This window comes from Poeciliopsis prolifica, unplaced genomic scaffold, assembly GCF_027474105.1.
Source record: "Poeciliopsis prolifica strain line A6 unplaced genomic scaffold, Auburn_PproV2 SCAFFOLD129, whole genome shotgun sequence".
Lineage (NCBI taxonomy): Eukaryota > Metazoa > Chordata > Actinopteri > Cyprinodontiformes > Poeciliidae > Poeciliopsis > Poeciliopsis prolifica.
Window position 1 is genome coordinate 531,447 of NW_026562504.1, and position 15,631 is coordinate 547,077.

At 39.2% G+C, this 15,631-nt stretch overlaps 1 protein-coding gene across 1 annotated transcript in view; it reads right to left on the reverse strand.

Moving 5' to 3' along the window:
- LOC129355291 (E3 ubiquitin-protein ligase Jade-2-like) overlaps positions 1-15,631 on the reverse strand; it is a 127,085-nt gene that overhangs the window by 40,922 nt on the left and 70,532 nt on the right. Inside the window, 4 exon segments of the mRNA XM_055024803.1 lie at positions 811-920; positions 923-977; positions 1,676-1,887; positions 6,272-6,426. Of these exon segments, the coding sequence (XP_054880778.1) occupies positions 811-920; positions 923-977; positions 1,676-1,887; positions 6,272-6,426 (532 nt within the window).

Consider the following 15,631-nt stretch of genomic DNA (forward strand, 5'->3'; position numbering starts at 1 on the left):
TTTATTATCAGTTATTAAACTTAATTTAAGCTTCTGAAGGTGTGAAGGACAGAAAGCATGTGCATTTATTTATGTGCTTTCAATTATTTTAAAAGTTACAAATGAACAAAATCTGCTCAAAATGCAGCACTGAAAAGAATTTTATCACATTAAACCTGAACACGTTTTCATTCTTTATGGTGAAAAGGAGAAAAAATCTTGTTGATGTTTAAAACGATTTTTCTGCAGGTTCTGAATGTTTGATAATATTGTTGGTTTGAGACTATTTCAATTCAAATTTAAAAATACTTTATTGATCCCAAGAGAAAATAACTGCTGTTGTAACTCAGATTAATGCCAGGATTAAAGCAAGAACAGATTCTGGATCGATAAACTTTAAATTCTGACAAACATTTAAAGCTGGAAGGCATGTTAAATAAATAAAACAACAAAAAGAATTATGAAGTCTCTGTAAACCAAACTGTCCTTCAGAAAAAGGTTTAGATGAGACAAAAACTGCAGACTGAAAACTTTTACCATCCAGTTTTTGGTAGAAAGAGAAAAATGAAAAAAACAAAAAGAAACTATGGATTTTATTGTAAGTAATTTATACTTATAAAGAAGAAAGAAAATGATACATAATCCTATGAAAACAAAAACATCACACTGTGACCTCCAGCTGCCAGTAACACAAAAGGAAAATATAGTTCTCTAAATGGATCTATATTCTAATAGATGTGCTAGAGTGGCCTAGTCAAAGTCCAGACATAAATGGGACCAGAATCTGCAGTAAACCTTCAATCCAGTGTGACACAAACACTGTGGGCTCACCTCAGGGATCCATAAGGCACAGCTGACATGGACCCACTTGGTTCCACTGCGCGTCGGCTTCAGGGCGCCGCCTCTCTTGGGGCACAGCAGACATTTGGGCTGGACCCCAGAGCGCAGGTCCGACACAGCCAGTTGCCCTGAGGCACCTTCAGGATGCCGTAACACGCCTGGCAGAGAGCGCGAGACGTTAGGCGGGCCTGCTGCTATTAGCTAAGCTAACACAGCGGCGGCAGATTAGCTAATTGAAGCATCATACTTAAATTGTTTTTTCCACTCTGAAGTTGGTGTTTTAGTCTCTTCTTTTAAATCTAAACTGAACCGAAACACAGAACAAGTTATGACTGTTCATCATAACTTGATGAACAGTCAAGTTATGCTAGTTTGACCATGAAGATTTTCATCGTCAAGCTAGCATAACTGAGCTACTTTCCTCTCCCTCGCCATTTTTTAATTCAAACTTTTTCCTGACCTTGTTCTTGTGTAGTAGCAAAGCACTGCGTCTGTTTTTTCTTTATGCATCAGGCATAAATGTAAGATTTAGAATCTTGTTTTGACAACTTAAAAGCTAAAACCAATGCTAGTCATCGTTAGCGACGCATCTCAAAACATCAGCAATTTTCTAAGCTCTAATTTAGACCATATTTTCTAGAAATAGCTTAAGAAATAAAGCTTCGACTTTATTGACTGGTTGACATAAATCGATGCGCAGTAATGGCTGAAGGAGCGTCGCTAGCTGCAGAGGCTAACAGGTGATGTCCAAACCAATAATATAAATCTGTGGTCTCGATATCGCAGAGCGATGAACATACAGACCGATGCTGACTGTCAGTCAGTCAAACTGCAGGAGATTTTGTTGAAGTCTGACCTGATGGACGCAGACATTGCACTTGTCACAGAAGACCATCTCGTTTCCGTCTTCTCCCTCCGGCGAGCGGCAGACGTCACACACCACGTCCTCGTCGTACTCGATGCCCAGGCCTTCCTCCGTCTCGATGGCCTGCTGCATCTTTTCCTGGCAGACGCGCTCCAGCTCCACCAGGACGCTCTCCATGGTCAGCTCGTCCAGCTCCGGCAGCGCTGGGCCAAAACCAAGCAGCCATTAAAACGCTGGAACACGAGATCTGTGAAAAATAAAGCTAATTCTGCTTTCATTCCTGTTTTTTTACAATATCTTCATATATCACTTTCCCACAGTGATTCAAGGACTTTTCAAGCATTTTGAAGGTAAGTTTCAAACTTTTCCAGAACCAGATGGAGATGAAAACAGAAGAGTTATTAATATGATATCAATTATTATTAATAGTGCTTTGTGATGTTATTTTTATATCCTACTACAGGAGGGACAAAGTAATATCACCAAATTTTATGTTGTGAAATGTTTCTCTACATCCAAGTGTCTGAAAACAAAACATTGATTAATAACTTCAATAACTTACTTTAACATATAAAATAGGAGCCAGCCTTTATTGCAATAAGTTACCTAGCAGCCCCAGTGAGCCCAGCCCTGTTACCTGGCAACCACAGTGAACTCCAGCACGTTTGGTCAGCTGGTTTCGTAAATATTCATTACATTAAAACGATGCAAATAGATCTTGTTAAAGTAAATGACCTTCCTGCTCAAATTAAATGCTTTAACATTAAATACAAACAACATTAAGTTTTCTGGCCGATCTGTTGGGTTGGACTTTATGAGCAAAGTCAAGGATTTCAAGGATTTTAAGGATTTCAAGCTCTCACTTGTTTGGGGGGATTAAAAGTGTGATTTATGGTTTTTCTAAGAATATTTAGAGGATATTAGCTGAGGGTGTTTCTCTGGAGTCGGATTTATTCTTCCTAGATATCAATAAAATAACAGTAACTGTTTCCATTTTTCATTTTTTGATGCCTCATCTGCATTCAACGCTCAGTTTCCATTTCAGTTCCCCAGACATCCAGCAATAAGTAATAATGTAATTAAAATAAAAGGGTTGAAACATCAGGTCTGGGTGTTAAATAAACGTTTGGCCCTGACCGTCTCCAAGGCCACAGATGTTGTTTGCTGCCCTGACCTTCGTCTGAAAGGTTGTCCCACTAATCTACAGCTAAAAATAGATGTTGCGTTTGGTTTAACAGCCATGTTAATGAGGTGCTAAAGTCTTGTTTTCGTCTCAGATGACTGTCGGAGGTAAAGGCCTTTCCTTCCAGAACAGTTCATCTTGACTTTATGACCTCGCATTAGGATTCTGTCATTCTCTTCTATTTGAGGATGAACAGAGAACCAGAACTGAAACTGGTTCAATAAGCAGCTGCTGAAAGACAAAATGACAATATCAACGCAGTCTGGTAACTTTCAGTGAAATGTGGTTTTCACCAGTGTGTGGCGCTAGCAGCTCCGCCCACGATCAGGAATGCTTTCATTTTTTAATGCGTGATGGCGCATTATTAATTGTTTATGTGTCTTTATAGTTTTGAATAATGTTATGCATATAAATACAGATAGCATCTATAAAAAATGCAGTGATTCTCAGTGACTGTTTCTGATTTATTCTTGAATATCTCCAGTTCAGGACATAAAATAAAACATTTTGATTCTGTTTCCATCCTTCAGTCGGGTCGACCCGGTTCTACTGGAACCAGAACTTCTGCTCCACCTCCAGCTGCTGTGGTTCTGACCCAAACCAGCCTGTTCCCCTCCTGGCCTGTGGGGGCGCTGCACCAACAACCACTGAAGGAAACGACACTAAAACCTCTGAAGACGCTGAGAGCAACTTCCTGTTTCACCAGATGAAACAAGATGGAGGCGTCAGAGTTTAGTGATTTCTCTTTAGTCTTTGGCTGAAGACCAGGAGCCATTTCTGCTGCTAGCGCTAGGCTAGCAGGTTAGCTTTGGTTAGATTTACCCAGAATGCCCTGCACTGTAGTCCACTTCCTGCTTGTGGAGCGGTCTCTGGTCCGCTTGGGGTTCACATTTAAACCAAACCAGACCCAGGCTTGGAGGACCAGAGGTCAGAGGTCGATTAGCCTTTACACGTCACTATCTGGACTTTTTAGGCAAATTTCGGCTTTTATTTTTTTGGGTATAAATAACTTTTATCCACTTGATAAATCAAAAATTAAAGCTTAATTTTATATATACAGTAATGTCACTATTGCAATTTAAATAGGAAAAAAAGCAAAGATAATATTTATCTGTCAGGGTGTAAAACTGTTTTCTCTGTTCATTTCTTTTTCCAGCAGAGCTGCAAACTTGGACCTGGAGCGTTACGGCGAAGACACTTCAGTTTTCCTTCCAGTGTTTTTTTGAGACAATGTTCAGATTCAGTTAGTTTTGGCTGCTTCCATAGGAAACAGACTCAGATTTATGTCACTGCATGAAATGAGGAGGAAATTAGTCAGGTGTTAATAGTTAATCCTGAGTTAAGTGGAGAAATGCTGCTTGTTCAGATAAATATAATAAAAGAAGAACTTCAGTTGCCCAGAGCTCAGCTCATGTTGTCGTTTGTATTCCTGCTCAATTTGCATCTCAAAGTGCTGCCTTGCTCCAAGGCTGCTGAATTCTTGATGAAATCTGTTCTAACTGGCAAAGGAGAGCTAAAAAATAAAAAGGATCAGAGATACGAGCAAAGCAAACAGCCTGACTTCAGGACAGGAGATACATGGAAAACTATCATCGCTAACTGGAGCGAAAGGATTAAACAAACCGAGGAAGGAAAAACGTCTCGTTAAAGGATGTTTCTATGGAAAAGATCATTTTAGAAACTTTATGAGATTAAAAGTGCTGCAGCTAAATAAATACAGGGAGCAAACAAAGCATCTGTAACAAAACAGCTGTAACGAAGCGGACCACCAACCATCACAGCTCATTAGCCAGAGAGTTTGTGGACTTTTTACTGATTCATCTGAAGGATCCAACGCTTATTTTGAAAGAGGAGCCTCCATCTATTAATAACTTTATTTACTCTTTCTTCTGCATCCTGTTACATATCCGTATCGTGTTTGATTTGCATAGTTGGCATTAAAGTGAAGTTTCCTGATTTTATGTCACATAAATAACCAAAATCTCCAAGTTAAGTTATAATGTGGGAAAATCGTTTCTGTCTTTAATGCACAAACCTTAACAAATGAAAAATAAGATATTTATTCCAAACTCGGTGCAAATAATTCAAATGTGTGCAGCAGGCTGGAAAGCAGCAAATATGACAGGTGATAAAAGATGACTTAATTTTTTTACTTTAAAACTATTTTATCAAAATGCATTAAAATATATCATTATGGTGGAAGCTGCAACGCTCCACCTGTGAAAGTAAATCTGCTTCTGCACTGAGAATCAACATGTTGACAGCAAAGAAGGACAATTATGAAAAAAGGGGTAAAATCAACTTTTAGTGTCATTATTAAAACAAATTAATTGATCAAATTAGAAGAAAATATTCAATAGAAAATGATCTGTATGAAAAACATGAGTTGATTCTTTAAGTCATTCTGGAGCTGAGCTTTTCCTTCATGTATTTCTTTTTATAGCAAGACTTTAGAAACACTGCAAAAACACAAAATCTGACTGTTTCAGTTTTTTCTGCAGTGTGTATCTTAGAGCATAAAACTAACTCATAAGTGACTTTTCAGAAACATAGAGGAGCTTTGTTAGCAATGACTTCATCTTGATGAAAACGTTCCAGCTCAGTTAGTAGATTTTCAATCAGAACAGGAATTTTTCCCACGTTACAATGAAATCAAACAAGTTCTCATTATTTGCTGAAAGTTTTTTTGAGTGCTCTAAGATATTTGCACTATAAACTGGACAAAAAAGAGAAAACGGCTGAAGTTTAATTTACAGAAAGTTTCAGACCTAAAAATGGATTTTAATTTAATTCAATGTTGTATTTTTATATATGCAGTGAACGTTTAGCATCACAACACGACCAGAGCTTCAACTAACATTTAATTTAGAAACTGATTATAATTGGAAAAAACAGATATTTTTATTGAACTACTTGAACTTTTTTAAACATTAGAAAACATCAAAAGATGCAATTCAACAAATAACTACCTTTATAAATATAATAAATCTTCTTTTTCTGCATTTAATGCAATAACAGCAATCCTTTAACAAAGGATAAAAAATATTTTTATTGTCATTTCTGTTTATTAGCAAAGTATAGAACTAATTTGATTTTGGATTAACAGATTAATAACTGGACACCAAAATGTGCTTAATGGGAGATTAAAAAAAAATCTTGCTTCATCTTGACGCAGATGAAGCAAAACTACAACTTCAGACATTTAAACAAAGACGCTGTTTTTATGTTAAATGTTTTTTTATAGTTTTGGTTCAATCATTTGTTGTTTTAGCAAATTGTCTGTTTGAGACTTTATTCTTCTGTTAACAGTTGTTACAGCTGTTACAGCAGCGGCTGCGGCAGCGACTACAGCAGAAGCTGCGGCTGCAGCAGCGACTGCGGCAGCGTCTGCAGCAGCGACTCACCCATCTGCCTGAACTCCTGGTTGACCAGCTGCAGCCAGGTGACATCCAGGTCGTCCAGGTCGTAGCAACCGTGTTGCTGCGAGCGAGGAGGCGGAGCGTCTCCGTCCTTCGTCTGGCCGTCGGCCGCCGCGCCGCCCGTCGCCTCCAGCTGCGACCTGAAACACCAACCGACACGTTTTGCTCAGGAGCCGTTTCTAAGGCAATCAGGAGGTCAGTCAGGCTGACAGGTTGTTGAAGCAGCTTGTAATCAGAATCTACACATTAAACAGATTCTGCTGGCTGAACGGGTCAGGATGGGTCTGTGGTCGGTACCACAGGAGTCCAGAGTCGGTTCAGCATCCTGCATGTTTCACTTCCTCCTCAGCAGGTCAGAGTTCAGCTCAGGCCTCTAAACAGCCATCATTTGATTCAGGGGCGTTAAACCAGGGAGAACTGAAACATGCAGGATGCCATTTTAGACACCACTGGTCTATTCAAAACCCGTTCATTACATTTTTACATTAAATCATTCTCAGATGATCAGATTTCAGTCCAAAATTTTTCAGGGTCTCTGTCTCTTTAAATCCCAAAAACCTGCTGCTGGCCATGCCCCCATCATTTACACCTGCACAACACCTGCACAACAAAAGCTCTGCAAACAGATGCACAATTATACAACCTATGAAAAGCAGTAGTGGAGCCTCCTGCACAACCAACAAGTCAAAAACAGAACTCTTGTCTTTTCCAGCAGCCATTGTACAGAGCATGCAGCAGGAAAACCAGATGACCAAACACTGGAAGGAGATGTTACAATAAACAAAAAAACACGAACTTAATGCCAGAAAACATTTAACATATTTTAGAGTCACAGATGGATAAACAAAATATATGGCAACAGATTCCCTTTAAACTTTTAAGTTTTGTTTAAGATGGGAAAAAATCCAGGTAGTTATTCATTTGTTGATTTATCCATCCTTTATTGATTCTCTGCTTTGTCTCCTTTCCTTTTTCCTGTCTAAGATGGCCGGCGCCGCTGCAAAGTTGCTGCTGCAAAGTTGCTGCTGCAAAGTTGGCGCTGCAAAGTTGGCGCTGCCTCCATGTTGACAGATATTGCTGGTTTCTGTGCTGTGATGAATGTGGAACTGGGACTTTGTGCTGCTGGTTTTGTTTCCCTCCGTCCAGATGCTGCGACGCGGTGCAGCATCTGGATACTCGACCCCATCAGGGGTCGAGTAACCCTAACCCTCACTCACTTCCTCCTGACATCAGACTGAGGTTTCCTTCATGGACGCCATTCGCTTTATTTGAAATCGATAAGCAAGGAAACATGACTTCATGTCTCATTTCAACTTCCAGCAAAAACAACAGGACTTAAATTCACAAACACATTCAAGCTAATTAAATTAAACACAAGGATTTATAGACTTAAGAACAAGTGAGGCCTGTTTAATAAGATCTTATTGTTTCATTCTGAACCGTTGAAGCGTTAAATAAACGTCTGTTTCCATATCAGCTTGATAAAAATAAGCTTCAGTTTTCTGTCTCTTCGTCCGCACACACATTTTAACGTCACACACTCATCATCACACATTAGCACATTGATTCACTTGTTATGGAGGAAATTGTCCATTTGCAGACAAAAATGGATCAGATGTGATTTATTTTTAATTTTTATGAGAGTAAGGATGCAGTGAAAATGCATCACTGATGGAGCAGAACAGCAACAAAGTGGAAAAACGAAACATTGAGAGAAGATGTGTGTTTCCTGCACAGCCACAGAGGAAGCAGAATAAACGGCTTGGCGCCGGGAGGGAAGACAGGGAGAAGTTCGGTGGTGGCAGCATCATGCTGACTCAAGCTGAGAGGTTTTTCCATCCAGTCAGGTTTAAATGTCAAAGTTAGAGTTTGAGTTGGGCTGGAAAATAAACCCAGCTAATCAATTATTCAAATTTTTGTTCTTTGAAAATTTAATGTTTGGAAAATCTGGATTTTTTTTTACCATATTGATTTTTCTTCTTCGACAAGTGAGTTTTACATCTTCTATTTATTTAGATTTTTGAGAGTTACAAGAATAAAGTTTTAATTTCACCGGAATAAAATCTGATAATTCGGAAAATAAAGCAGTAATTATATAAAAATTCCAACGCAAAAAATAACCAAAAATTAAGAATGTTGAGGATCTTTTGAAGTTATACTTTAAGTTTTATTTATTCTTTAATCAGAATCAAATTATCAGTACAACTTTGAAACTATAATCTTTTTCTCATACTTTTAAGATGTTTTCCGTTTTCTTTTGCATATTTTTTCTTCTACTATTTTATTTTCATAATCAAACTCAAATTCTTGCATTCTTGGCCTGTTACAGGTCATTTGTAATTTATTGTTTTGCAGAAACGATGAGCAAAAAAGAAAAAGCTCAAAACCAGATCTGGTGTGAAAACATCCTTTTCTTCATTTTAGAGCCAAATCATCCAGACGGAGATTTTTCTGCCTTTTTAGTGGCAGCAGTGCTGAATACACTGTAAAAACACAAAATCTCACCAACTAATTTTGGTCTGAATGAGACAAAACTACAGGTAACGTTCAGCAGGACAGATGAGCTTCTTTTAATGTCCTAATATTCTATCTGAAAAAGACTTAGATGGAAAATGTATTTGAATAATTTATGTATAAATTGATGATTAAAATAATTATCAGTTTCATGTTGACGTCTTCAACTTCTCAAACATTGATAAAGTCCAGCCAATTTTCATGTCAATATCTTTAATCAAACACAAACCAAAGTACATATTTTACAGTTTTCTCCCCTCTAACAACAGGACAGCGAATTTAGCTTCGATCTTTATGGTTTGTGTCATGAAATATTCAGGAGGAAAAGCTCTGGATCTCATTCCTAAACAATGAAACCTCAACCTCGGATCGTATCGGATCGTATCGAATCAGATCGGATCGGATCAGATTGTATCGGATCGGATTGTATCGGATCGGATCAGATTGTATCGGATCGGATCAGATTGTATCGAAGCGGATCATAGCGGATCGGAGCGGATCATAGCGGATCGGAGCGGCGCCGGAGAATCCCATCATTTAAAGGAATTCTTCATCTCCAGGTGAAAGATGTTCAGTGGATCTTGTAGCAGTTTGATGCACAATGTTGATTCTTTGTTCACATTCTTCAGCTTAAATATTAAATAAACTGAATGAAAATTAAATAATTTGAATATTTTATTATTTTAAAACAGCTTTTTCTTGACCTCATCAGTCACAATAATGGACAACAAAATTAAGATCTGCTTGTAATAAAACTCAACTGATCTTTGCTAAATACTTATTTATTTAAAAACAACCTTCAGAAATTATTCATTCGGACTTAATCGAGTTATTGAAAAATCTAAGAAAAACTGGAGAAATATCAAATCAGACAAATCAACAGACTAAATATCTAAAACTTATGCAAAAAAGTCAAACTCTTATTGGAAGAAACTGTTAGTTACCTTCTATATTTAGTTTCACACCAAATTAACAAGATCTGGTTTAATCAGATACATTATAACCAAATAAACGTATGAAAAGAAGGCGCAGCAGAAAGTGGGCTTGTAGTTTCCGTTCTTTCTCTGCTCCCATGTGTTTCTCACCGCTCTGTAAATCTGCATTTTCATAAAACACCAAAAACAATCTTTTCAGGAGGCGCAGTGAGGTAGGCGGTGTTTACGTTTCAGAGTGGGCTGAGCCGGCTCCGAGCCCACACAGGACACGTCTCGTTTAAACAGACATCGACTCCTGACGGGTCGCTCACGCAGAACAGAAAGCCCAACGGAAAGCGGCGGGACGGAGGAGGAGAAACTCCTTCAAACAAAACACTTTTAATTAGTCGGAGAGGCTGTTTAGCAACAGCAGCTGCAGCAGAAACAGATAAAACTCATTTAAATTTAATGTTACAATGAAAGTAGCATCCCAAATAAAAACCTTCCAGTCTGAAACATGCAGAGGTTTTACACTACGCTGCTGATTATCTGATATGTTTGGAAGAGAATGAGGCAGTTTGGCAGTTTAGTGTTTGATCAAACTTACGTATCTATTTTTACAAGAAAAATAAGACAAACCAACTGTAAGCTTGAGAAAAGTTAGTGGAAAATGAACAACTTTGACTCAAAATGTTGGCAGATTACAGTGAAAGAAGAAAAACCCAGAAAAGAAAATGAACAGCCATGGAGGGAGCATTTAAAGCACATGATGTTTAAACATTTGAGACTTTTAACAGCTTTTATCTTCATTCTAAGTTTATTTTAAGGTTTAAGGCCAATAAATTACAAACTACTGACTAAAGACTAATGAATGATTTTCTAATAAGAGGAAAAACTGTTCTTTTTCTGAATGAATGATGAAATTGGATTTCCCATTTAAATGCAGAAAACAAACCGGATCCGGAAGTGAATACATGATTGAGCCTCTTGTCTCTTTTTCAGAAGCAAACAATCATTTCTCTGTTTGCTCAAACTGGGTCTGAAATAATCTCTCATTCTTCAAATACCTTGGTGTCAGAGTCTGGCTGAGAAACCCGTCTATTCTCCCTGTAATCCCTCTTTCTTTGGCCGTTTTCACGCCAGACGGAGCTCAGATGTGTGAGGACGTGACAGAGGCGGAGTGTTGTGCCAACAGCTCCTGTCTTTGGCCAACCTCCTCCAATCCCTCACTGGGAACCAGTTCTCTGTCTGCATGCAGACAATCAGGTCAGCATCCACTACCCGCACGGGGTCCCCCACCCTGGCTTCCAGGGGCACAGAGGATGCCCACTTTGAAATAATCGACTGAGAAAAAGTTGAGTTGTTGCTTCAATAAAACAGAGTCAGATGAGAGCAGCAGCCTGGTTCATCTGATGGAGAAACCAACTGGTATAAACTCGCCGAACCCATGCTAACTGACCCCATGCTAACTGAGCCTATGCTAACTGACCCATGCTAACTGAACCCATGCTAACTGAACCCATGCTAACTGAGCCTATGCTAACTGAACCCAGGCTAACTGACCCCATGCTAACTGAACCCAGGCTAACTGAGCCTATGCTAACTAAAGCCATGCTAAACTGACCCATGCTAACTGAACCCATGCTAACTGAGCCTATGCTAACTAAAGCCATGCTAACTGACCAATGCTAACTGAACCCATGCTAACTGAGCCTATGCTAACTAAAGCCATGCTAACTGACCCCATGCTAACTGAGCCCATGCTAACTGAGCCTATGCTAACTGAACCCAGGCTAACTGACCCCATGCTAACTGACCCCATGCTAACTGAGCCCATGCTAACTGAGCCTATGCTAACTGAACCCAGGCTAACTGACCCCATGCTAACTGAACCCATGCTAACTGACCCCATGCTAACTGAACCCATGCTAACTGAACCCATGCTAACTGAGCCTATGCTAACTGAACCCAGGCTAACTGACCCCATGCTAACTGAACCCAGGCTAACTGAGCCTATGCTAACTAAAGCCATGCTAACTGACCCATGCTAACTGAACCCATGCTAACTGAGCCTATGCTAACTAAAGCCATGCTAACTGACCCATGCTAACTGAACCCATGCTAACTGAGCCTATGCTAACTAAAGCCATGCTAACTGACCCCATGCTAACTGAGCCCATGCTAACTGAGTCTATGCTAACTGAACCCAGGCTAACTGACCCCATGCTAACTGAACCCATGCTAACTGACCCCATGCTAACTGAGCCCATGCTAACTGAGCCTATGCTAACTGAACCCAGGCTAACTGACCCCATGCTAACTGAACCCATGCTAACTGACCCCATGCTAACTGAACCCATGCTAACTGAGCCTATGCTAACTGAACCCAGGCTAACTGACCCCATGCTAACTGAACCCAGGCTAACTGAGTCTATGCTAACTAAAGCCATGCTAACTGACCCATGCTAACTGAACCCATGCTAACTGAGCCTATGCTAACTAAAGCCATGCTAACTGACCCATGCTAACTGAACCCATGCTAACTGAGCCTATGCTAACTAAAGCCATGCTAACTGACCCCATGCTAACTGAACCCATGCTAACTAAAGCCATGCTAACTGACCCCATGCTAACTGAGCCTATGCTAACTAAAGCCATGCTAACTGAACCCATGCTAACTAAAGCCATGCTAACTGACCCCATGCTAACTGAACCATGTTAACTGAGCCTATGCTAACTAAAGCCATGCTAACTGACCCATGCTAACTGAACCCATGCTAACTGAGCCTATGCTAACTAAAGCCATGCTAACTGACCCCATGCTAACTGAACCTATGCTAACTGAATCAATGCTAACTGAGCCTATGCTAACTAAAGCCATGCTAACTGACCCATGCTAACTGAGCCTATGCTAACTGAACCCAGGCTAACTGACCCATGCTAACTGAACCCATGCTAACTGACCATGCTAACTGAACTGCCAACTGAGCCTATGCTAACTAAAGCCATGCTAACTGACTCCATGCTAACTGAACCCATGCTAACTGAGCCTATGCTAACTAAAGCCATGCTAACTGACCTCATGCTAACTGAACCATGCTAACTGAACCAATGCTAACTAAATTGATGCTAACTGAACCGATGCTAACTGAACCAATGCTAACTGAACTGATTCTCTGCTTCTTGTTTTTGAAGCACGTTGGATAAAGGAACGGTTCCAACTTGTCACATTCCACGTAATGATGAAGCCACATAGTCAGATTTTATGCTTAAAACCAAATTTTTTCTCATCCCAGTTTTATTCCTGATTCTAAATGATGAAATATCTTGTGTAGCGCTGCAGGTTTACTTTTCCATGTTCCTGCCAGCTCATCGGCGCCGAGGGGAATGTTAGCTCCAGCCACAGAAAGCGAGCATTAATGCATTTTACAGCCAGCTGCCATTTTGCCCCGAGGTTCGGTCTGCCTGTTGTCATGGATATGATTCAGACCTGTTAGCAGCTTTTCTCTAAACCACTGCCGGCTCCAGAACACCTGAGCAGAAAGCAGCGTCGCACATGAGCAAACATGTGACGGCAAGCAGCCCTGAACCGATACCAGCACAGAAACACACACAGCACCGTCGGGCTTCGCCTGTTTGTGTTGGAGCTCTGGGAGTTTGGAGAGACAAACTCTGAGGGGAGGAAAAACGGAAAACCAACCTCCACCTTCCTGTCCTCAGAAATGTGCTGGTAGTGTTACACAAAAGAGAAGAAAACGTATTAAGAGGGAAGGGGATGCAGCAGGGAGACGCAGCAGAGCAGAACTGGGATTGGCTGAGTGTTTGTGCCTGCAGCAGTTTGGGCAAACAAGTCGGGGGAATGTTTTCATTCATATTTTCCACTCAGTTAGTCGGAATCCAAAGAGGCACAGCGATCAGCTACCGGCTGAGGAGGAGAAAACCAGAGATAAAATGGTTTTATTGTGATATCCTCACTTTCTGCACAAAGGGACAAAATCTCCAAGACAAAATATTAAAAACCCCAAAATAGGATTATGAGTTCTTCCTCTTTCAGCAGCAAAACAGGAAATAAAACATGTAAAGTTTTACGCTTCTCTGAATGTTTACAGTCATGTAAAGTTTTAGGTTCATTATTTTCCATTTTTAAGTCAATAAAGTGTTTTTAGTTTCATCCCAGTAACAAAAATAAGAACTTTCCTTTACAATTTTCCTTGAACAGCAAAATCATAGAAATAGTTCATGATATTATTACATCATAAAGTATTTACAGTGAAGCTACAGTAGGAAGTTTATTTTATTTTGTTACTAAAATCAGTGGAAACAAGCTTTTCATTCTGTATCCACTAATAGAGCAGCTAATACATATTTATCCATTTTAAACACTTTATACTTTTGAACACTGAGTGAATATAAATGTTAAATAAACCTGAAGTAAGTCTCAGATTATAAATTGGTAAACTGTTATTAAACATTCAGAATTTATTGTCCTGGAAACAAATGTTCTTCTTCTGCTTCCAGGGAAAAAAACTGTTTCATTTGCACAATGGAAATGAATTTTCCACTATCTTAGGAAGGAAAAACGTCAAACTAGGGCAGAATTTTACTTTAAAAGTTTTATAAAGGTCCTTGAACTACCATTCACAATTAAAGAAGAATCTTCACTTTAAACGTTAAACTCCACCACACAAAGCACAAAACATCCCAGAGAGGAAAATAGCAAACAAACTGCAGTGTAAGGAATGATGTGGGCATCTTTGAGGCGAGCGCTTTGGAGCGTCATCCTGCCTCTGAGGGAAGGAAGAATGCCACCCAAGTTTAGGGGAAACACTAATACGGCTTTATATAAATGGTTACACAACACGCTGCGTCCAGAAGAGGCTCCAGCTGTGTGTGTGTGTGTGTGTGTGGGGACAGAGCGTAGCTTCACTGACACACACACACACAAACACACACACACACACACACACACAAACACACACACAGACAAGTAAACACAAGCTGACAGCAACAGTGTGCAAACACAGACAACCAGTGGAACGGATACACTCGCTGTCAGCACAACCTGCTTCCTTCAGCTCATTTTAAAACACAAATCTAACAGATTCAACACCAAAGAAAGAAAGTTTTTGTGTTTTATCCTTCATACATTCTGAGAAAACCTGCTGTCTTTGTTTACCTGAGCTAGCATGTAGCATGTAGCTTCACCTTCTCTAAGCTGGGTTAAATCTTAGCGCTTTGCCACTGTTTATGTGATGCAGGCGGCTCTTTATTCCGATGATCTGTCCCTGAAAACGTGTATAAATAACTGCATCATCTGCATATCTGCATAAAATGTAATTTACAAACAAAACAGAGCCATTGGTAAACAAACAAAAGAAAACTGGACCAATAAGCCAAGTGGGAACAATTTGTGAAACAGACAAAAGATTTCACAGCATGAAAAAATAAACTACAGACTCAACATAACAATAACAAAAATAATAATTACTCACAGCTACTGGGTTTATTTAGATTATTTTCTGATAATCTAACCTGATCAGCTCAAACAAAACCAACTATCCTAGTGAATTTATGGATTTTTATTATTTAAACAATTTGTTTTTCTTAAGTTTTGTTGAGAAAATATTTTTATCATTTGCAATCATTAAATATCAGTTTCCACATGGAAGAATAAAAATATTAATGAAATCGTATCTGATATAGAGCAGGAAAACATTTCTAACACATGGCTTCAGAATGAGATAAAAAAATATAATTTAATAGGATTTACATATGACACACATAAAATAAATCCAATCAGAAAGCTGATTCGTATCTCCAACTAAACAGATGTTATATTAATAATGAGGTTTTTATATATATATTGTATATATATTTGTCTTATTTTTTTAATTAAGAAAAATAAAATGTACTTATT